Genomic DNA, 24,817 nt, shown 5'->3' with positions numbered 1-24,817 from the left:
AACTTGATAAGAAACAGGTAAGAAATCCTTGTGTGCATCAGGAAGCTTCAAGTTCTTTGCTTTTGACAAAAATGGAGATTCTAATTGAGTTACTAGCTTCCAGATCATTAAAAATGATTAACAAAATGAATGAATGAGTAAATGGGGGAGAGCAGATTAATCTCCTGTGCAGAGGAATTGAAGTAACTTATACAGGTATCTCAGCCTTGTGGGAGTATAACTCCCCCCTCCTTAGTGTGGGCTGCACCTAGGACTTCCCTTATACAGAACAGAAAGGGGGACAGGAGGAACTTTACAGAGGAGAAACCCTAAAAACAAGAGTCTCAGCCAGGTGATGAATGTTAACATCAAGAGTGGTGTAAGTCAGGCTGACAGTATGTACCCCTGCTATGACGTGATGAAAATGTACTTTACCTCCATGTCTTCCTCCCCAACACTCATAACTCCAGTATAATAAGCAGAAAAACATCAAAAAAAAAAATCCCATTTGGGGGGCATTCTACAAAATACCTGATCAGTATTCCTCAAAATTGTTAAGGTCATCAAAACCAAGGAAAGTCCAAGAAACTGCTGCAGTTGTCTAAGGAGAACTGTCTATTAAATATAATGTGCTATCTATCATGCATGGGGATCTCAGAGCAGAAAAATGACATTAGGTAAAAATTAAGGAAACGTGAAAGAGTATGGACTTTAGTCAATAATAATGTACTAATACAGGTTCACTAACTGTAACAAATGAACCAAATGAATGTTAGATGTTAATAACAAAGAAATCTGCAGGTGTGGGGAATATGGGAATTATCTGTACTTTCCTCATAATTTTTCTAAAAATCTAAAACCATTCTAAAATTTTGACAGTTATTTTAAAAGAAACACACTGATGACAAAACTACAATGAGAATACCATGTCCACCGTCTGGGATGGCTATAATAAAAGACATGGAAAATAACAAGTGTTAACAAAGATGTGGAGAAATTAGAATTCACACACTGCTGGTGGGAATGCTGTAAAATTTAGTGCAGCCATGTTGGAAAATACGGCAGTTCCTCAAGAAGTTAAACACTGAGTTATGCACCCCCAATTCCATTTCCAGGTATATGTCCAAGGAAATGAAAACATATGTACACATAAAAACTTGCACACAATGTTCAATGTCACACAATGTTCACAGCAGCATTATTCATAATAGCCAAGAAGCAGAAACAACCCAAATGTCCATCAACTGGTGAATGGATAAACAAAGTGTAAAGACTAAGACTTTTCAGCAAAAAGTAATAAGAATCCTAGAATAAGGAAGCAACCAATCCAAACATGGAACTCATGAAATCCAAAGCTGCAGGATGGAACTTAATGTAAGAGGAAGAATTCAGAGTAGAAAAATTCTTCCAAAGTGAACACAGAGAAATGAGTAACAACATATGCATTATTACTCCAGAATTACAACTCTTCAAAATGAGGCATACATGCTACTTAAAGCTCCAGTAGAAGACAAAACAACCAAATATAGAAAGGATTCGTTTGTACTTGTTAAAAGATAATATCCAATCTTCAGAGCCACCTAAAAACCAGATTATTCCTTATGTAATTCCTTACCTGACATTTTGAGTAGGATTCCACCTTTCAGACGGCAGTTCTCCACTCTGTGGGTCATCTACAGGTGGATGAAGAATTGAAATGCATACATCTCCATTCTACGAGACACAAATATCACATTCAGTAAATACTCAAAAGTATGTTATTGAAAAAATATCAATTCCGCTGAAATTTCTTTTACTCCTAGAAGACTTGTTTTCTTACCATTAGGGGAGTAAACAATCCTGCTTTTTCTTCTTGTTTGGAATCAATGATAAAGAAGAATTAAACTTTTTTTTATATTATAAATATTCATTTTGACCAATCTCCAAAATACATTTCTTAGTTAAAAAAAGAAGCACTATTATCTGTAACACCATCCTTCTAAAACAAATCATTTAAAAATAGAAACAGACAAACATGATAAATCAATGATTCAAGAGTCTTGAGAAGCAACTAAATCTCTCTATTTTTACACATCTAACATTAAAAGAAACAAAAAAAAAATCTGACCTTGCTTAAAATATGCCTGGAGAGAAGCTATAATCACCTTTAATATTAATCACTGGTTTCAATAAATATGGTTTATATAAACTGACACATGCCTCACAACAACTTAATTATATATATAACTCCCTCAGTATATGGATAGAAAGAATTCACCACTATAATATTCTGGTTCATAAATGTAAATTATAGGACCTAAATTACAAGTACATTTAAAGTCAAACATATATGGATTGTCTACCATATGCAATACAGATTGTTAACAGAAAAGACAAGACTGAGAACGATACAGTTGCCTATCTCTCAGTCTAAAATGAAACAAAAGATTCAAATGTTTAAAAAATTAGAGGTGTAACCATATAAAGTGAAAAAAACTTACATATAAACCCAAATTTACACACACCAAGATAACAGAACGTTTTTTAAAGGATAATAAAATTTTAATAAAGCCAATACCGAATACTATATTCCAAAACTCTGTATTGTTAGATAACATGAGGAAAGTAAAAAAGCACTACAGAAACAAGGAGAGAGAAACTAGGTGTATTTGGAGAGGACACCTGGGAGATGGTGTGGAAGAAAAACAAAAAGCTTAATCGTTGAGGAAGCTTTGAGATGGGCTTTCAATAATGATTACAATTTTAATAACCTAAGGGAAATCCAGACATGAGATTGCCTGAAGAAACCAGCATCATAAATAAAATATGTTCAGGCAGTTACATTTATTTTGTATTATTACACCAATACCACAAACTTAGTGGCTTAAAACAACACAAATTTATTATTTTACAGTTTTGTAGGTCTAAGTCTGACACTGCTCTCCACAGAGCTAAAGTCAGTGTGTGGGCAGCAATGCATTCCTTCCTGGAGGCTCTAAGGAAGAATCCCTTTCCTTGCCCTTTCTGTCTTCTAAAGGCCACCCACACTCCTTTGTTCTTGGCCCCCTTCCTCTAATCCTCAAAGCAAGCAATGTTGCATTTTTGAGCCTTTCTTCCAAAGTCACATCTCCTCACTCTCATTTTCTGCCTACCCTACCTCTTCCACTTTAAAGGACCTTGTGATTACACTGGGCCCACCTAGATAATCCAGAATAATCTTAGTTTAAGGTCATCTGATAAGCAACCTTAATTCCTCTTAACATGTAATCTAACATAACATAGGTTCCAGGGATTAGAATGTAGACATATCTGAGGGACCATTATTCTACCTACCACAGGAGTGAAGAACACAGCTTGAATGAAAAATAGAGCACAAAAATTAGTCGAGAGGAGTATGTTACTTTGTTCAGAGTTTAATATGTGTGTAAGTAAAATTTCTTAGTAGTGAAATGACAAAAATAGATCTGTACTTAGAAATGACATATTAAAAGATGGGCATCTCAACTGATGCAGACAAAGCACTTGACAAGACCCAACACTTTCTCATAATAAAAACACTCAGAAAACTATAGTTACCTTCTAGCTATCTTAAAATTGTAAAGGGAATTTATTTAAAAAAACAAAAACAAAAAACCCACAGCTAATAAACAGCATACTTAATTAATGGTGAAAACTCTCCTCCTACGATCAGAAATAAGACAAGGGCACCCACTTTCACCACTGCTATTTAACACTGTCCTGGAAGTTATAGCCAGAGCAATTAGAGAAGAAAAAGAAAAATTTTAAAGTGTACAGATTGAAAAGGAAGTAAATCTATTTCCATTGCAAATGTCGAAGAAAATTCCAAAGAATTCACAAGAAAGCTACTAGACCTAATCAATTCAGCAAAGTTGTAGGATACAAGATCAACACTCAAAAATCAGTTTTATTTTGGGATTCCCTGGCGGTCCAGTGGTTAGGACTCTGCACTTTCACTGCCAAGGGCCCGGGTTTGATCCCTGGTCAGGGAACTAAGATCCTGCAAGCTGTGTAGCGTGGCAAAAAAAAAATTCATTTTTATACACCAGTGATGAATAACCTAAAAAAAAAATTAAGCAGGACTTCCCTGGTGGTACAGTGGTTAAGACTCTGCACTCCCAATGCAGGGGGCTGGGGGATTCAATCTCTGGTGAGGGAACTAGATCCCACATGTGTGCCACAACTAAGAGTTCCTATGCCACAACTAAGGAGCCCACCTGCTGCAACTAAGACCCAGCACAAATAAATAAATAAATAAATATTAACAACAACCAAAAAAAAAACAAATTAAGCAAACAATTCCATTTACAATGCCCTCTAAAAGAATAAAATATCTAGGAATAAATCTAACCAGGGAGGTGAAAGTCCTGTACACAGAAAGCCACAAAACATTGCTCAAAGAAATTAAAGAAGACTACAAAAAGCTACAGAAAGCTACAAAACATTGCTCAAAGAAATTAAAGACCTAAATAAATAGAAAAACAGCCTGCATTCATGGGTAGGAAGACTTGACGTTGGCAATATTCCCCAGTTTGAGCTACTGACTCAATGCAATCCCAATCAAAATCCTAGCTTCCCTTTCTGTAGAAACTGACACACTGTTCCTAAAACTTATACGGAAATTTAAGGGACCCACAATAGCCAAAACAATCTTGGAGAAGAAGAATAAAGTCGAAGGACTCATACTTCCTGATTTCAAAACTTACTATAAAGCTACAGACAAGAAGACAGTTTAGGACTGGCATAATGATAGACCAGGGCAATAGAACTGAGAGTCCATAAATGGACCCATACATTGCCAATTGATTTTTGACAAGATGGTTAAGTCCATTCAATGGGGAAAGAACAGTCTCTTCAGCAAATGATGCTGGGACTGGATTTCCAAAAACAAAAGAAGGAAACTGAACTCCTACCTCATACCATATACAAAATTAACTCAAGATGGAACAAAGATCTAAGAGCTAAAATCATCAACTCTTAAAAAGGGTGTGTGTGTGTGTGTAAAATTTTCATGACCTTGGATTTGGCAATGGATATTTTAGGTATGACACAAAAAGCATGAGCAACAAACAAGCAAACAAAAACAGATAAACTAGACCTCATTAAAATGAAAATATTTTGTGCAAAGGACATTACCAAAGAAAGTGAAAAAAACAACCTATAAATACAGAAGTATCTGCAAGTCATACATCTAATAAGAATTTAATGTCCATAATATATAAGGAACTTCTATGACTCAATGACAAAAAGACAAACTAGCCAATTAAAAAATGAACAAAGGACTTGAACAGACATTTCTCAAAAGAAGATACATAAACGGACAATAAGCACATGAAAGAATGCTCAATATCATTAGTCATTAGGGAAATACAAATCAAAATGACAGTGAGTTATCACATCATATCCCCTTAGGATAGCTATAATTAAAATTTTTAAATGCAAAATAAGGATGGATGTAGAGAAACTGGAACCCTTATAAATTGCTGGTGGTTGGTGAGGGGGTTCATCTGCTATAGAACAGTTTGGCAGTTCCTCAAAGAGCAAAACACAGGATCACAATTTGACCCCTGCAATTCCATTCCTAGGTATACAACCAAAAGAAGTGAAAAAAGTACTTAAACAAGTACATGTATACACATGGTTATAGCAGCACTATTTATATATACAAAAGGTGGACACAAAAAAAATGGTTCTGAAGAACCTAGGGGCAGGACAGGTATAAAGACGCAGACGTAGAGAATGGACTTGAGGACACAGGGAGGGGGACAGGTAAGCTGGGATGAAGTGAGAGAGTGGCATGGACATATATACACTACCAAATGTAAAATAGATAGCTAGTGGGAAGCAGCTGCATAGCACAGGGAGATCAGCTCGGTGCTTTGTGACCACCTAGAGGGGTGGGATAAAGAGGATGGGAGGGAGACGCAAGAGGGAGGAGATATGGGGATATATGTATAGCTGATTCGCTTTGTTATAAAGCAGAAACTAACACACCATTTTAAAGCAATTATACTCCAATAAAGATATTAAAAAAAAAAAAAGGTGGACACAGACCAAATGCCCATCAATAGAGAAATGGATAAACTGTGATATATCCAACCAATGCAATATTATTCAGCCATGAAGAGGAATGAAGTACTAATACATGCTACAACATGGATGAACCTCCAAAACATTATGCTAAGTGAAAGCCACACAAAAAAGGTCACATATTGTATGATTCCATTTATATGAAATACCCAGAATGGATAAATAGAGACATAAACCTGACTGGTGGTTGTCAGAGACTAGGGAGAAATGGGAATGGAGAAGAATCACTTCATGGGTAAGATGTTTTACATTGGAGTGATGGAAATGCCTTACAAATAGAGGTGTTAGATGTACGACGCTGGGAATGTACTAAATGTCACCGAATTGTGTTCACTTTAAATGGTTAATTTTATGTATGTGAAATTTTATCTCAATAAATTATTGGGTTTTTAAATAAATTTATTTATTTTTGGCCGCGTCAGGTCTTCATTGCAGTGTGTGGGCTTCTCATTGCAAAGCCCGGGCTCTAGGCACGCGGGCTTCAGTAGTTGTAGCATGCGGGCTCAGCAGTTGTGGCTCACAGGCTCTAGAGCACAGGCTCAGTAGTTGTGGCGCACGGGCTTAGTTGCTCCGCGGCATGTGGGACCTTCTGGACCAGGGACCAGGGACCATGTCCCCTGGATTGGCAGGCAGATTCTTAACCACTGCGCCACCAGGGAAGCCCCCTCACCCTTTTTTTTTTAATGGGAGAAGTTCTCAGCCTCCAGAAAGGCAGTTCTAAGATGTAAAATGAAGGCTATATAGCCTAGGCCCTACCTAATCCAATCAAACCAAAATCTCCAGTATTCTTTATTTTTAACAACTGCTCCACAAGATTCTGATAAGCTGCCAAATTTGGGGACATCACTGCCTAGAGAAACCTATTCCCTATACCTTAAAGTTAGAGAGAATGCATAATATCTGCAAATCCATGAATATAATTACATAAAAATACATAAAATCCTGCTTGTCACAAATTATTTACAAACCAGAGCTCAGCTCCAAAAAGGACAAATTTGGTGGCCCAAATATCATCATGTTCTAAATGGTGGTTAATGTATCTATAGTTAAATCCTTAAGGTATATATATCTTCATAGAGCAAACTGGCATCCTAATTTACATTTTTTAAAAGAAAAAAATACGAGGAAAAAGAAGCAAAATCTAAACAAGCACAAGATAGAGTTCAAACCTTTAATAATGTGTAATACTAAATTACATTTACTAGGAAAACTTTCAACACCAAATCAAAGTCTTCTGGTTTCTGTTAACTTTCTACCTTACTCATCTGGTATAAACCAAGATGAAACTCACATTGTAGACCTGAGAAGTTTTATAGGAACATTCTACCACTAAACTTTTCTCTAATATTTTAGAAATAAAGAATATTTTACAAGTCAATTAATGATGAGTTATTTTAATGATAAAAACCACTGAAAGAAAACAAAGATATTTTACCAGGTACCAAAGAGAAGTTATTTCTGTCAATTTATCCTAGTAGCTAAAGCAAATAAAATATATTGCATAACACATTTCTGATTAGCTGATTAAGCAAGCATTCATTCATTTGAAGAATCTTTTGTTTTATTCAGGTCCCTTCTTAAAGACAACTGAGTAAAAATTATGTAAATTTAAAATGTTCATCAAATGCATATTTTAAAAAATGAACACAATAAATTCTGATAATATAACAAAATCTTATAACACAGCACTCAGCACCTTTATGTGAATCAAGATCAGAGTTCAAGCATGTTGTTTCTGATGGTTTAATAACACAATACAGAAACAGAGTTTGTCTCACCTAGCTAAGGACAAGTAATACATGTTTTAGGTTCCCCATGCCATACTTTATTCCAAATGAAGTCTAGTTTACTTAATAGTATTGTACCAAAGTTAATTTCTTGGTTTTGATAAATGTATCATGGTTGTAAAAGATATTAACATTAGAAGAATATGAGTAAAAGGTACATATATGAGAACTTTCTGTACTAGTTTTGAAACTCTTCAAGCCCAAAATTATTTCAAAATTTAAAAAATTAGTGGGTTTAAACTTAATATTTTAGTATGTTTATAACATAGATATTGAAATCAAAGCATTTTAACAAAACGTATTCTAAATTTTTTATAATTTAGAAACTTTGTATTTAAAATTTATATGAAATGAGTTCAAGAATAATGAACTAATAAAGCAGTTTGTCCTAGTCTTGAAAGATCATCAGAGAATGTAATATTCCAACTTCGTAATCAATCCTAATGTATTTTGCGGGGTTCATTATTTGATTCTTCGGTGGAAAAACCATTAAAATAAATTCTCAAAGAAATTACGGAAATACCACAGAAGTTCTGAGATAATTCCACTAAACAGAGAAAAGAATAATAATTTAATTAGAGAGAAAAATGTGTGTTAAATGATCAGAGGAGATGAAGCAGAACCAGCTAGGCTACCATTGTTTTTCTATCTAAATATAATTTTACTATATGTAATGAAATAAGAAGGGCATAAACCCTTACTATAAACAACTTGCTATTTCAAGGATTCAAGTGTAGTGCCAGTCAAATTACACCCCCTGAGAACATAATGATGTACACAGAGTATAGAAGGACCATAATGTAGATGACAAGGGGGGAATGGTAGAAAAAGAGAGCTATCTGTGATGGTTAATTTTGTGTGTCAACTTGACTGGGCTATGGGATGCTCAGATAGCTGGTAGAATATTATTTCTGAGTGTATCTGTGAGGGTGTTTCTGGAAAAGATTAGTATTTGAATCAGTAGATTGAGTAAAAAAGACTTGCCCTCATCATGATGATGTGATAGGCATTATCGAATTCTTTGATGGCCTGAACAGAACAAACAGGCAGAGGAAGGACAAATTGTCTCTCTTCTTGGGCTACTACATCTGAACTCCTAGTTCTTGGGTCCTGGGACTCCGGGACTCACACCAACAGCTCCCAGTCCTACGGCCTCAAAATGAATTATAATTCCAGACTTCTCGGCTCTATAGCTTGCAGAAGGCAGACTGTGGGATTTCTCAGTCTTCATAACCACGTGAGCCGATTCCTATGATAAACCTCCTCTTACATATATCTCTATATATCCTATTGGTTCTGTTTCTCTGAATACTCCCAACTGACACAGTATCTTTGCTTTTACCTGATCTTTTCTGTGTAATTTCAAAATATAATTTATAATGACAGCTTTATTGTAAAGGACCTCTTGATACACTGAGTTCTTTTCAGTTTTTGAAGCGCTGATTGTGGGTCTCATCCACTTTGCTCCTAATGGGCTATAATCCATATAAATAAATACAAAGATCATAAACTATATGTAATTAGACCCACTTTCCGCTTACAGAGCCTAAATTTTACTATTCCAAAAGCAATTGCTCTGCAGACTTGGCAAAAACCTTTTAAGAGGGACTTCCCTGGTGGCGCAGTGGTTAAGAATCCGCCTGCCAATGCAGGGGATATGGGCTCAAGCCCTGGTCCAGGAAGATCCCATGTGCCGCGGAGCAACTAAGCCCATGTGCCACAACTACTGAGCCTGTGTGCCACAACTACTGAGCCTGTGTGCCACAACTACTGAGCCTGTATGCCACAACTACTGAAGCCCGTGCACCTAGAGCCCATGCTCTGCAACAAAGAGAAGCCACCACAATGAGAAGCCCGTGCACCGCAATGAAGAGTAGACCCCGCTCTCCACAACTAGAGAAAGCCCACACACAGCAACGAAGACCCAACGCAGCCAATAATTAATAAATAAATAAATTAAAAAAAAAAAAACCTTGTAAGAGACACCAGAGAGCAAGCTTGTGCTCTCTCTCCTCTCAAGCCACATGAGGACACAGAGATAAGCCAGGAGGAGTCTTCAGTAGAAACTATGTTTCCTAAACTGTGAGAAAGTTAATTTCTGTTGTTGTAAGCCACCACATCTATGGTATTTATGGCAGCCGGAGTTATATTAAAACAGTAGGATCTATTTTTAATCATTATTAGAACAATAACATTTAAAAATACCATGCCCTAATGATAGTGGAATAGTAGCCAAACTGGTATATCCTTGCAGTGTCAGTGGCTACAGAGATTAGTATAATGTCTTGAGAATCATCTGAGCCTAGAATCAAGAATAACTCTTCAGAGCTAGAACCTTACGTAAAACAGTAAAATATTTTCCTACTGGCTATCAAGTATCCTAAAATACACCATCTTACTGTAACATTTATTTCATGACTACACCTGTGACATTCACCTGTAAACACTATACAGGAAAAATGATCTGTATACTCCTTCAAAAAACATCCAACATCTTTATTATTTTTTAAAAGAAAGAGCCATACTGTGTCCTACAATTCACTAGTACTAAAAGGATCATCAAATGCTAAATACTTCTGTATAATTTCCATTTAGTTTTGTGGCAAAACTAAAACTATTCTAAATATTAGTCTATTACATAAAAAATTATTTAAATACATACTAAGAGCAGTGAGATTCTGAGTTGCCATAGCTCTGAAGTTCACAGTGAAGAGTGTACAAAAACCTCATTTTAATACATGGTTTGTGAAGCAAATGGGCTTCATTGGTTATCTACTTCTGAGCACACAGTAACAAACATAACCAGGAAACTATTATTGAGATCACTCAACATATTATGAAGCAAAAAGGAGTAGACTGTGCAGTATGATCATTGATGACAAGCTCATATTAAATTTCTTTTGTTCTCCGAGCTTCCCCTTGGTATTTATAAATTTCACAAATGTGGCAATGATATTAGAAATGTTAAATTAATTAAGTTCATTCATATAACACAGCAGTATTTATAACTTTTGGGGCTGCAGTAATGTGTCTGTGAATATATTTAATAAAACTGCAACCAAAACTAAAAACTTGATAAAATAAACTATTTTCTACCAAAAATAGTCCTTATGATATTTTTAATACTCATGAAGTTATTATATACAAAAACTCATCAATTCACATATTTTGGCATTTGAGTACACATTTCCTTTTGTATTTTTGTCTTGTTGCTGTTGACATTGTTGCCATTGTTCCCCCATTTCATCTCCAGTTCTATTACAAATAACTCTGCAGTAAACAATTTGGTGACCAGAGCAATTTGACATTGAGGTCCATTGTGTTTCTAGGTGACAACATAAGATGGATGAGGAGAGAGCAACTTCCTGGAATATCCCTTTGGCTAAGAACCATGAGCCCTAATGGCTAAAATCACAAATACTGACTTGGGCCCTCAAAAAGTTCAATTCTGATACTGTTTCCAGAATGTAGCAAAGTAAATTAACGTATTATTAATTTGTAAGAAGAGTCTCTTGTGACTCATTTGATTACATCAAATTTAATTTCTAACTAGGACTTAACACTTCTTTAAAAACAGAACTTTTATGGCATGGAAAACAACTGCATATTTATAAGATATGCATGTTTTATTTTACTGCTGAAATTTTTATTATGAATATGAAACCTATTTTAAAAAACAATGATCCAATGCTAAACCTTAAGAGACAGAACTAAACAGCCTAAGTGGTGAAAAAGCAGTGGAAAGTGGAGTGTATCTACCTACACCTTCTTCTGAAAGAGCTTTGAATCCTTTATTCTGTTTTTTGTTTTTCCTTTTTGCTTCTTTGTTGAGAAGGGTTTGAGAATTAGATAACTGAGATGGAAACAGGCGAATATATGGCTCTAAGGTGAATTAGTTCTCAGTAGCAAGACAAAAAAAGCTTGAGCCTTCTCACTTCTCTTTTGCTATCTAAAAAATCTATACATACCACATAGTTGGGTTTTTCTTCTTGAATTCACGTTCCTTTTAAATTTTTTAAATTAATTTTTATTGGAGTATAGTTGCTTTTATACCACATAGTTCTGAAGGCAAGAATTTTTGATAAATGGACAGGGACAGAAAAATATTTCTATGTGTATTAAACCCAGTTTGAACTTATGAACAGTGAATTATTTCTATAGTCTCTCCCTACAACAGGATAACTTTGTTATATAGAATAGTACAACATATTCATTGTTGTTTATTTGTACTATGATTATGTCAAATACTAAAGATACTAAAGATAACAATATTCTGGGAACCTATTTCTGGAAATGTTACTATGCATCACCTTTTGAGCACTAGTTTATCCTGTTTTAAGAAGGAAAGAAAAATGAAGAAAATGACTGACAGAAAAAGCAGGTTGTGAAAAATAATAAAGCTACCCCAGTGTGCTCATTTATAGACCGAGATCCAAATTCAGGACTATAGAGTAAGTTCTCCATCCCTTGCCTATAAGCATTTTAAAGGCTCTGTAGCTCTGTTTCTGGAGGAAAGGTGCTTGCCAATAACCACCTGACCAAAAAAAGAACTATGACTAAGGCTGCAAATTTTAAAAAACAATTTTAATACCTGGGCCTCAGCTACAACTTCACAGCACTACTGCAATGAAAAAGATTACAGAATGGTAAAGGAGTAGACTCAAAGGATATTTTAGTGGGCCTTGACATATATCCTGAGAAACGTAATGCATTGTTCCAGCATCCTTATAAATTAGCACAAAGCTAAGTACATTTCATAAAAAAAGCTACAAATTATTTTCCCAGGCATGTGGACTTGTCTAGTAGAAGAACCTAACCTTGGATTTATTCCAAAAGAGGCTCTCAACTGGTATGCAGCAACTCCTTAAAGGACACCAGTACAAATATAGTAGGATAAATTCCCACCCCCTCCTGTCCCAAAGCTGAATCTCTGATCAAAGCAACAAACAAACCCTTGCTGTGAAGCTAGAGTATAGGTACACAAATAAATTTGTATGACTTTATCTACTAAATTAAAAAAATGCAAATGTTAACAAATATGAATTATAATCTTAGCGATGAGCAGCAAAGGTTTAAAGCCTCAACCTTAAATTAACCATAATATACACTGGTATTAAAAAAACCCAATTTTTGAGCAATTCAACTACAGACTGCTAACCAAAAATGGGAAACCATGAATACTTCTCTGTGGCTACAGCATAACTACCACAGCATACTGAGCTATGGAGGCTATTTTAAAGGATATTATCTTAAATAAATCTTCAGAAAAATTCATGATAGACATCTCTTACCTCATAAATGTTGGGGTGCCACATTTTGGTCAAGAATCTGAAGGTAGGTGGTGAATATGGGTAGTCAATAGGAAATTTAATATGCGCCTGAAAAGAAAAAGAATGAAATGCTAGTAAGATTACAGGTTATTCATCTAACTAACAATTCACCCTGATATACTCCAGCGCAACAAAACTCCTTTCTACACAGTAGACTATGGAGATTAAAATAGCTCATATATATTTTGTTAGCCCCAATGCCAGGGTTATTATTAGCATGTGTTCTAACTATCTCTTTAAATATTTATAAAAATTAATGTTAAATTGCCAAAGTTCAACAGTTATATAATTGAACACACGAATGAAAAACAGTTTAATATGTGTGTCACATTAATGGGTATATTTTATTTTAATAACAAAAAATAATTAATGCAACCTTATGGTACATAATACAGAACAAAGATAATTTGTTTTACTTAACACCGTTTACCAACCAGAAGTAACAAATGCTACCATTTTGATATGGCTCCTCCAAGAGTTTTTGATGCTAATATATGCTTATCTCTTTACAAAACTTATTTTCAAAAACTTGAATGTATTTCAAGTTTTCAAAACTTATTTTCGAAAACTTGAATATATTTTATTTTATACTGTTTTTTCAATCTGTATCATATCATAAACATTTTCCTTTGTATATATGATTGTTAGTATGTGCATAATGTTCCATCATACAGATATATAGATGAACCATTAAAAGAAAAAAAACTACTTCCTTATTTTGGAACAGCTGGGTTGTTTTTCACTCTATTGCTATTGTAAATACTGCTACAGTGAATGTCCTTGGCAGTGTCCCACATTTCACATATGAAAAAATCCAGACAAATTCTCATCTAACAGTACTAGTAAAAGGGAGTGAAGAAGGGAATGAAAGAACAAGGTAAGAATAAATAAGCTAAGGACAGCAGTGAAAATGGCAGAGTCAGTAACCTCAAAAATTCTGTCTTCAGGACAGAAATGGCGCGGGAAATGTTTGGGAATCCGCCTGCCGATGCAGGGGACACAGGTTCGAGCCCTGGTCCAGGAAGATCTCACATGCTGCAGAGCAACTAAGCCCATGCGCCACAGCTACCGAGCCTGTGCTCTAGAGCCAGCGAGCCACAACCACTGAACCTGCATGCCACAACTACTGAAGCCCACACACCTAGAGCCCGTGCTCTGCAACGAGAAGCCACCGCGATGAGAAGCCCATGCACCTCAATGAAGAGTAGCCCCTGGTCACCGCAACTAGAGAAAGCCCGTGTGCAACAACAAAGACCCAACCCAGCCAAAAATAAATAAATTAAAAAAAAAACAAAAAGAAACACTAAAGGAGTCCTTCAGGCTGAAATGAAAGGACACTAGCCAGTACATGAAACAACATGAAGGAAGAGCACAAATCAAAACATAGGATAAGTATAGGATAAATATGAAAGAAACAATAAATGTACTTTTTGTTTATAACTTTTTTCCTCCTAATTTAAAAGATAATTACATAGTATAATAATTATAAATCTATTGAAAGGCAAAAAATACACAAAGAAGGAATTTGTTTACCAATAAAAAACAAAGTAAAGGGGAGGGATCAGAGTTACATAAGAGCAAAGATTCTGTACACCACTGAAATTAAGATGGTTATTAACTGAACTTAGATACAGTTATATGATGTTGATTGTAATCCCGAGGGTAACCACTAAGAAATAACTCAAAAATTCAATACCCCTTCATGACTGAAAACATCCAACAAACTAGGAATACAAGGTAAACTCCTCAACTTGAAAAAGGGAATGTAGTAAACAAAACTATAACTAACATTATACTTAGTGGTGAAGTAATTTCAGAAATAAGACAGGGATGTCCACTCTCACCACTTCTATTCAACACTATACTGGAGATGATAGTCAGGCCAGCTGGCAAGGAAATGAAATAAAACGCATCTTGGTTGGAAAGTAAGAAGCAAAGTTATTTCTATTTGCAAATTAGATAATCCTGTATATAGATTTTCAAAAGGAACCCACTAAATATATTAGAATAACAAATTCAGCAGAATTGAAAGATAAAAGATCAATATACCAGCAACAATTATATTTCTACACTGCAGCACTGAACAAACTGAAAATGAAATTAAGAAAATTCCATTTATAATAGCATCAAGGGGCTTCCCTGGTGGCGCAGTGGTTGAGAGTCCGCCTGCCGATGCAGGGGACACGGGTTTGTGCCCCGGTCCGGGAAGATCCCACATGCCGCGGAGCGGCTGGGCCCATGAGCCATGGCCGCTGAGCCTGCACGTCCGGAGCCTGTGCTCCGCAACGGGAGAGGCCACAACAGTGAGAGGCCCGCGTACCGCAAAAAACAAAACAAAACAAAACAAAAACCTGTATAATAGCATCAAAAAGAATAAAATACTTAGGAATAAGTATAATGAAAGAAATACAAAACTTACACTCTGAAAAGTACAAAACATTTTTAAAAGAAATTAAAGACTTAAATAAATGCTAAATATCCATGATATTATATGTTCATAGATTGCAAGACTCAATACTGTTAAGATGGTAATCCTCCTCAAGCTTATCTACAGATTCAGCATCACTGTATGGAAACCCCTATTGCCTTCTTTACAGAAATGGAAAAGCTGGTACTCATGGGACCCAGAATAGCCAAAACAATCTTGAAAAATAAAAACAAAGTTAGACAACTCACACTTTCCAGTTTCAAAACACTACAAATCTATAGTGATCAAGACAGTTTGGTACTAATATAAGGCCAATTCAATGGGGGGAAAGGCCTTTTCAACAAATTGTGCTGAGACAACTGGATATTCACATGCAAAAGAATGGAGTCAAATCCTTTGAAATACACCAAAGGACTCTGTATTTAACAAGGCCTGCCTTCAGGAGAAACCAGTTACAGCCTAACTTGCTAGGATATTGTCAGAGCCTAACTGACCTAGGGAAAGAGAAATATTGGGCTAGCCAAAAGTTCGTTAGGGTTTCTCCATAACATCTTACGGAAAATACTCCAGCCCTAATATCCCACATAGGGGGTGAGGAAAAACAGAAACTCTTGAAAAGTTCACAGTCCAGAGTCAAAGCCTCATTAAAAAGACTGAAAACTAATCATAGGAGAACAGAACTCTTCCCCTTCCCCTCACACTTCACCACCATATTACTAAGGCATTTATAGCAGTTCCTTTTACCCAGTACATCACAGCTAACTAACGTGAAAAAATGATAAGGCATACCTAAAGGAAAAATCACAAATGAAGAGAGAGCAATTATCACAACCAGACATGGGAAAGATGTTGGAATTATTAGACTGGGAATTTAAAACAACAATGATTAATAATTAATAGTGGACATCAAATATTGAAGGATAATTAATAGTGGACAAAGTAAACAGCATGCAAAAAGAGATAGGCAATGTAAGCAGAGAGATGGAAATCTTAAGAAAGAACCAAAGACAAATGCTAGAGATAAAAACACTGAAGAATGCCTTTGATGGGCTGAGTAAGACTGACACAGCTGAGGGAAAAAACCTCTGCACTAGAGGATATTATCAATAGAATCCTCGAAAGCAGAAAAGCAAAGAGAACAAAGACTGGGGGGGAAAAACAGAACAGAATATCCAAGGAGTGTGGGACAACTACAAGAAGTGTAAGATACATGTAATAGGAATACCTGAAGGAATAAAAGACACCATAACGAAAATGAAAAGACAACCCACAGGATGGGAGAAAATACTTGCAAATCATTTATCTGATAAGGGACATGTACCCAGAATACGTAAAGAATGCTTATAACTCAGTAATAAAGAGAAATAACTCAATTTAAAAATGAGCCCAGGGCTTCCCTGCTGGCGCAGTGGTTAAGAATCTGCCTGCCAATGCAGGGGACACGGGTTCGAGCCCTGCTCCGGGAAGATCCCACATGCCACGGAGCAACTAAGCCCGTGTGCCACAACTACTGAGCCTGCGCTCTAGAGCCCACAAGCCACAACTACTGAAGCCCACACACCTAGAGCCCTTGCTCTGCAACAAGAGAAGCCACAGCAGTGAGAAGCCCGCACACTGCAACAAAGAGTAGCCCCCGCTTGCCTCAACTAGAGACAGCCTGAGCGCAGCAACGAAGACCCAACGGAGCCAAAAGTAAATTAATTAATTAATTAAACAAACAAACAAAATGTTTGGCCAGGATGTCATGAAATTAGAATGCTTTATACATGGCTGGAAGGGATCAAAATGGTATAGCCACTTTGAAAAACAGTCTAGCATTTCCTTGAAAGAATAAACATAGTTAACCATGTACCACGCAAGTCCACTACCAGGTATATGTCCAAGAGAAATGAAAACATTACATCCACATGAGAACTTGTACAGAAATGTTCACAGCAGCATAACAGACAAAATGTAGAATCACCCCAAATGTCCATCACCTGAGGAAATGAACAAAAGGTGGTATATATCCATACACTAGAATATTATGTGGCAGTTAAAAGGAATGAAGTACTGGACTTCCCTGGTGGTCCAGTGGTAAACAATCCGCTTTACAATGCTTACAACTCAGGGGACGCGGGTTCCATCCCTGGTCAGGGAACTAAGATCCCATATGCCCCAGGGCAACTAAGCCCGTGAACCACAACTACTGAGCTCATGCGCCTCAACTAGAGAGCCTGTGCGCCGCAAACTACAGAGCCCACGTGCCCTGGAGCCTGCGCACAACTAGAGAAGAGAAAACCCACACACCACAACTAGAGAAGCCCAAGCGCCACAACTAGAGAAGAGAAAACCTGCATGCCACAACTAGAGAGCAGCCTGTGCACCGCAATGAAGAGCCCACATGCTGCAACTAAGACCCGATGCAGCCAAAAATAAATAATAAATAAATCTTTAAAAATAAATAAAAATTAAAGCAAACAAAAAACTGGAGTCCAAAAGCAGTCACACCCCAATAGCAACAAGAATACTCAGTTCCTCAGATCTTGGTTTCAAAATACCATTTTCTAATAAAAAGAAACAAGGCTCTTTGGAGAAATACTTGATTCTACATGTGGGGCAAGGAAAATACAAGATGAGCATGGAGCATCTTATAGTGCCTGAAAGTAAGGAAATGCTAAAGAAAAAATATGGAGGCATGTCAAAAACAAACAAAAAAAAGCAAACAACAACAAAAAGCCATAGGAGCCAACCTGAAAGAGCCCCTGCTGGCCAAAAGTAAAGCAATTCATAGTACTGGATGATAACCCAAGGTATAAAATAAATATAAATGAGTGCATTTTGGTATAAATTATTGAATGAAAAAATACTGGGGAAGGGACAAATCTTCCTCACAGCATATATTATCTTCCTCCAGATAATATATGTAGATATATCCCATTAAGGAGGTGGAGTTTAATTCCCCTCCCCACAAGTGTGGGCAGGGCTGAATGACTCACTTCCTAAGAATATGGAAAGGAAGACATACTAACTTCATAATAGAGAAAGCTGGCAGACAACACCTTAACCAAGTGATCAAGGTTAACATCAGTGGTGTTAAGTCGCTGAAATCATGACCTCCCTCATAAGATGTGCTGAGAAACGCAGCTCATCTCTGTGGTGCTCTTACCCCAAAACCCATAACCCAGTCTGATCATGAGACAAACATCAGACAAACCCAAATGGAGGGACATTCTACACAATACCCAACCACTTCTTTTCAAAACTATGAAGGTCATGAAAAACAAAGAAAGATGGGGAAACCATCAAATATTGAAGGAAACTAAGGAGACATCACAACTAAATGCAATCAGTATTCTGAATTGTATACAGGAATAATAAAAGGACATTAGGGGTGGTAGGGGAGAACTGAGCATGACTGCTAATAGATATGAGGTTTCTTTTGGAGGTGATGAAATAAACTGGAGTTAGATGGTGGTGATGGCTGTATGACCTGGTGAATAAAAAACCACTGAATTGTACACTTTGAAAGCCTACAAAGTATTGGTACCATGGTTAGGTGTTGTCTGAGTAGGTCCCTGGGTGGATAAGAGCAAAGGAAATAGCAAGGCACCAGGTGCAAAGAATGTGGAGTGGTCAGGTATGGCTAGTGGGATGCCTGGTGGTAACTACAGGAGATAGAAGACTGGATGAAGGTAGGCTGAAGCCTTGTTTAGGTGTTTTAGTGGGAAACTACATAAAGTCAGAAAATCAGGGACTTCCCTGGTGGCGCAGTGGTTAAGAATCCGCCTGCCAATTCAGGGGACACAGGTTCAAGCCCTGGTCCAGGAAGATCCCACATGCCGCAGAGCAACTAAGCCCGTAGGTCACAACTACTGAGCCCGTGCGCCTAGAGTCCATGCTCCGCAACAAGAGAAGCCACCGCAATGAGAAGCGCGTGAACCGAAAGAGTAGTCCCTGCTTGCCACGACTGCAGAAAACCCGCGCACAGCAATGAAGACCCTACACAACCATAAATAAATAAATAAATTTTAAAAAAAAAGAAATGAAAATCAAAGGCAAGATGTCTATTTTAGAATAAATGACTCTATGACAGCACTGTAAAAGATGGATTGAATGGGATAAAAGACAGAAGTTAGGAGTGGTTTCCTATCTTTTTCATTTAATCAGCCTCATCTCCAGAATATGCATATACTTTAGAAAGCTTCAGTAATGATGACATAGTTATATAATGCATATCTGAATAAAACAGGATTGTAAAAATTTCCATACAAAATTGGAACTCTGATCGTTGAAAATGTAACCTCCTTTAACATATTTCTATGGGAAATTAGATTATCCTTTCTAAAAATAATCAATAAAATTTAGTATTGTTAGTCAAATCTTTAGGTCCCCCAAAACGTCCTCCTAGACTACCAACTATATTAAAAGAAATCTTTACAGAGTAACTAGGAATGGTTGCATGAAAATTTATAAAGAACATGCACCAATATGAAAGAGTAGTAAAAGAACATCCACTCGGGCTTCCCTGGTGGCGCAGTGGTTGAGAGTCCGCCTGCCGATGCAGGGGACACGGGTTCGTGCCCCGGTCCGGGAGGATCCCACATGCCGCGGAGCAGCTGGGCCCGTGAGCCGTGGCCGCTGAGCCGGCGCGTCCGGAGCCTGTGCTCCGCAACGGGAGAGGCCACAACAGCGAGAGGCCCGCATACTGCAAAAAAAAAAAAAAAAAAAGAACATCCACTCAAGAAGCTAGACTGCCTGGGTTTGAATCCTGGCTCTGCCATTCATTAGCTGTTTTTTGAAGTTATTTGTGTCTCCAGTTTCCTCATCAGTAAAATAAGGCTTATAGTACTTATTAAACAGCTTGGTATGAGAATTAAATGAGTCAATGCTTGTGTAAAATGCATTAGAACAGTGTTTAACATATAATAAAAGATATGTAAGAGTTTTGTTTAAAAACTGCAAATTAAACTGGCAGAGGTTATGTCAGAAAACCTTCTTTAATAAAAAGCGTCTTTTATAGACTGCTCATTTTCGCTTTGTTTTATTGCTTTTACTTACCTGCCTTTTGATTATAACACTACCAGCTTTAGAAAAGACAACTAGAGAGATTCTTCCCAACCTAAGAACTTGAATCTTACGGAACCAGTTTTCTAAGAGCTTTACAAATCTTAATTACTTTTTACTTAAATATAATTAATAAACATTAATTACTTACTATTGTTAATTGGGTTTCTATATTTTCTGTAAGCATCTAATAATATTTTGAGCTTTTATCTGTATCTCTGTACCTTGAACCCTACTTATCGCCACAAAATTTTTAAAAGTAGCATCTCCAGAATAAAGTCAAAAACTATTTTTGATTTTTAAAAGTATCATGCCTGGGAGTTCCCTGGCGGTCCAATGGTTAGGACTCAGCACTTTCACTGCCGTGGCCCAGGTTCAATCCCTGGTCGGGGAGTTAAGCCACGTGGCGCAGCTGGGGGGAAAAAAAAAAAGATGTATCATGCCTAAATTATGCTTATGTTACAACTGAAAAAGGTAACATTGGGTGGTGTACCCCTGTAAGGCTACTTAAAATTGTTATAAGAACTCCTTCAATGGAATTTACAATCCTAAAGAATTTAGCTGAAGTTAAAATCAAGGGGAATATTCTGCTACAGTGCTTCCCTGAGATTATTCAGTTTTACCACTATTACTTTTTTTCAGAATCTTATTAATAATTTAAACATATTATATCATATTTATGTTCACCCATAATCATATCGGTGAAAATTTTTTAAGTTTAATTAAGTATAAAACTTGCTCTTATCCATTTCCAATCCTAGTAAATCTTAGGATGTGATTTGAACAAACTATAAACTTATTTATAAGTTTATAACAAGGAACAAGGGAAATGTGAACACTGACTGGATATTAAGGAATTAACTTTTTCAGCTGTAATAATAGCATTGTGGTTACTTTTTTAAAGGAGGCCCTTATATTTTAGAAATACATTCTGAAATATTCACAAGTGAAATAATATGTTGTCTGAAATCAGTTACAAAATAATGTGAAGAGGAGTAGATAAGGTATAGATTAAACATATTTGCTATGAGTTAATCATGGATGCTGAGTGATGGGTACACAAAGAGTTTACTGTACTCCTATTTCTAATTTCATATTATGGAAAATTTCAAACATACAAAAAGCTTAAGAAATGAGATGACTAATATACAATTATTTTTTTAAAGCATTACAGTGCTTTGCATAACTAGCATAATCATACCATTATGATAGCAATAGATGCCATTATTTTTTTTTTTATTTTTATTTTTTTTGCGGTACGCGGGCATCTCACTGTTGTGGCCTCTCCCGTTGCGGAGCACAGGCTCCGGACACGCAGGCTCAGCGGCCATGGCTCACGGGCCCAGCCGCTCCGCGGCATGTGGGATCCTCCCGGACCGGGGCACAAACCCGTGTCCCCTGCATCGGCAGGTGGACTCTCAACCACTGCGCCACCAGGGAAGCCCAGATGCCACTATTAACCAGGTGAACATGATGGAACTTGGCAAGGTGATAATAAAGTTCATGTGAAAGAGAAAATACTTGAAAATAATACTGTTTTTGATAAAAACCAGTAACAGGGAGGGGTTCACACTAGCAGATAGAAAAACATCCTACAGAGATACTATTAAAGGAGGAGACTACACACAGATCAATGATATAGAATAAGTTATTCAGAAAACAATAAAGGCAACATTTCAAATAAGTAAGAGAAAGATTCAAATGTTGGGGGAAATGACTCTTCCTTTGGATAAAGGGGTAAAGATGCTTATAGACACTTGAAAAGAAAATCAGATTTTACTTTCAAGGAGAAAAAGATCAAACCTCATCTTCAAGAAGAATCAACAACAGTGGTGAAGAACTGGACAATCCTTGATCTCCAAGAGTAAAAAGGAGTTCATATGCTAGTAGCAAAAGATAGATTGTTCTGTTGCCACAGTAACAAAGAGCCACCAGAATGAGTTTTTTAAAATGAAGTATAGTTGATTTATAATGTTTTGTTAATTTCTGCTGTACAACAAAGTGATTCAGTTACATATATGTATATACACATACATTCTTTTTTTATATTCTTTTCCATTATGGTTTATCACAGGACACTGAATATAGTTCCCTGTGCTATACATACAGTAGGACCTTGTTTTTATCCATTCTATATATAATCAGAATCAGTTTTAAATTGCTTAAACAATACCTGACAGTTCTGTAGGCATGGAACAAGAACCAACTTTAAACCCATTTAAACAACTTTTTTGGTGAGTATGTTTTGGCAAGCCAACCTATCAGTAACGGTCCCTTGTTTCTGAAAGCCAGCCAACTGGGAACACACTCCTGCCAATGAACACACTTCTGAATACCAACCAATCAGTAATGGTCTCAGCCAAGTACCCATGCTTCCACAGCTGATGCCAACCCCACAAAGACTGTGAAAAATCCACCAATCCTTAAACTTCACACTTCTCAAAAACCCTATAATAAGATCAGCAGTCTGCTCTATGTGTAGAGACTGTGATTTGACCAGCAAAACTCTCTTAAGTAAGCAATAAACTCAGCTTTGTGATTTTTGGTTTAAGTACTGAAGAGTGGTCTTTTACACCTTTTACAAATTTATTCATGAAGTACAGTTTTAAATTTCATATATGACTGTACCAAGAAATATGGGAAATAAATCTGAAAAGTCACACCTTAAAACATACAAATTGTTTAACAAGTAATTTAGACTCTGACTCTTTTTTAAGGCAGCTCCTTATATCTTTCTTAACTAACCTGCAAACGCCTAAGAAGTATCTCCAAAATATTTTCTGTACCATTACCACATATGCTTTCTCTAAAATGCTCAGGTTACTCCTAAGTGTACCCTTAATGAAATCACTGAACTCACCAGACATCTATGTTTAGTTATTCACACACTGAGCATTTATGTTAATGTTTTCATTTATTCAATCATTCAACATATCACTGTTGAAAACCAATGATACTGGGACTTCCCTGGTGGCACAGTGGCTAAGAATCCACCTGCCAATGCAGGGGACATGGGTTTGAGCCCTGGTCCGGGAAAATCCCACCTGTCGTGGAGCAACTAAGCCCGTGAGCCGCTACTGAGCCTGCACTCTAGAGCCTGCGAGCCACAACTACTGAACCCGCGAGCCACAACTACTGAGCCCGCAAGCCACAACTACTGAAGCCCTCGCGCCTAGAGGCCGTGTTGGGCAACAAAGAGAAGCCGCAGCAATGAGAAGCCCGCGTACCGCAACAAAGAGTAGCCCCCGCTCTCCACAACTAGAGGAAGCCCACGCACAGCAACGAAGACACAATGCAGCCATAAATAAATAAATAAATAAATAAATAAATAAAACAAAGTATGTACTAAATGGCAGGCACTGGGTTAAATGCTTCATATGCATCATTTCATTTCATCACTCAGTTGTAAAATTAAAAGGTGAGATGCATGTACAGCCACAAATTGCAGATGACTTTTAACTTAGGAACAGATTATCTTCCAGTCCATATTGCTGACTACCAAGAAGCATCTCCGCAATGTTTATCATTTTGTCTAACCATGTATTTACTGGGCTTCACCAATTCCACTGTCTCCTCATGCTCTAGCTTTTCTGTCCATTCTTTCTTATACTCCTTAGCTCCTCTCATCTTCTTTTTAATTTAATGTGCTCTCATTATAACTTTTCCCTGTTTCTTTAAAGAATACTTTTCTTCTTTGAAGAATCTTCTCCCCAGATGTGACACATTACAAAAACCAAAAACTTCTGGGCAAAGAAAAAGAAACACTAAAATGCATAACACCAAAAACTAATTTAGATAACATTAATAGATGGAAATGAAGTATACATCAGCTTAGGACAAAATTTTGCTAACCCAGTGTGCAACATTAAAGTAATTTTGTTATCCCACTAAGTATTTTCATATGGAATTTCAGCTATAACATAACAAAAAACAAATATGAATAGAGAAATATATTCTAATTATTCCTGCTACCTGATTATTAATATGAGTAAGTTAAGAAAAAGCTTCCCAGTCCTAAACACAACTATATTTGGTAATAGGTCAGCTGACAACAAATGCAGAGTTGCTGTTGCATTTGGATTAGTGCCTGAAGATAGTGTGAAATGAGGATACTCCCACTGCTGAGTTTTTCTGCTATGTCATCAGCTCACATCTGCTAT

At 36.7% G+C, this 24,817-nt stretch overlaps 1 protein-coding gene across 1 annotated transcript in view; it reads right to left on the bottom strand.

The window, feature by feature from the left end:
• The window catches only part of UBE2R2 (ubiquitin conjugating enzyme E2 R2), a 95,451-nt gene that overhangs the window by 14,884 nt on the left and 55,750 nt on the right, over positions 1–24,817 (bottom strand). Inside the window, exons 2-3 of the mRNA XM_067744616.1 lie at positions 13,145–13,231; positions 1,595–1,692 (exon numbers count right to left, since the gene is read on the bottom strand). Coding sequence (XP_067600717.1) covers positions 1,595–1,692; positions 13,145–13,231 — 185 coding nt within the window. The remainder of the gene's footprint in view (positions 1–1,594; positions 1,693–13,144; positions 13,232–24,817) is intronic.

This window comes from Pseudorca crassidens, chromosome 7, assembly GCF_039906515.1.
Source record: "Pseudorca crassidens isolate mPseCra1 chromosome 7, mPseCra1.hap1, whole genome shotgun sequence".
Classification (NCBI taxonomy): domain Eukaryota; kingdom Metazoa; phylum Chordata; class Mammalia; order Artiodactyla; family Delphinidae; genus Pseudorca; species Pseudorca crassidens.
This window is presented reverse-complemented; position numbering and strand designations above follow the sequence as displayed.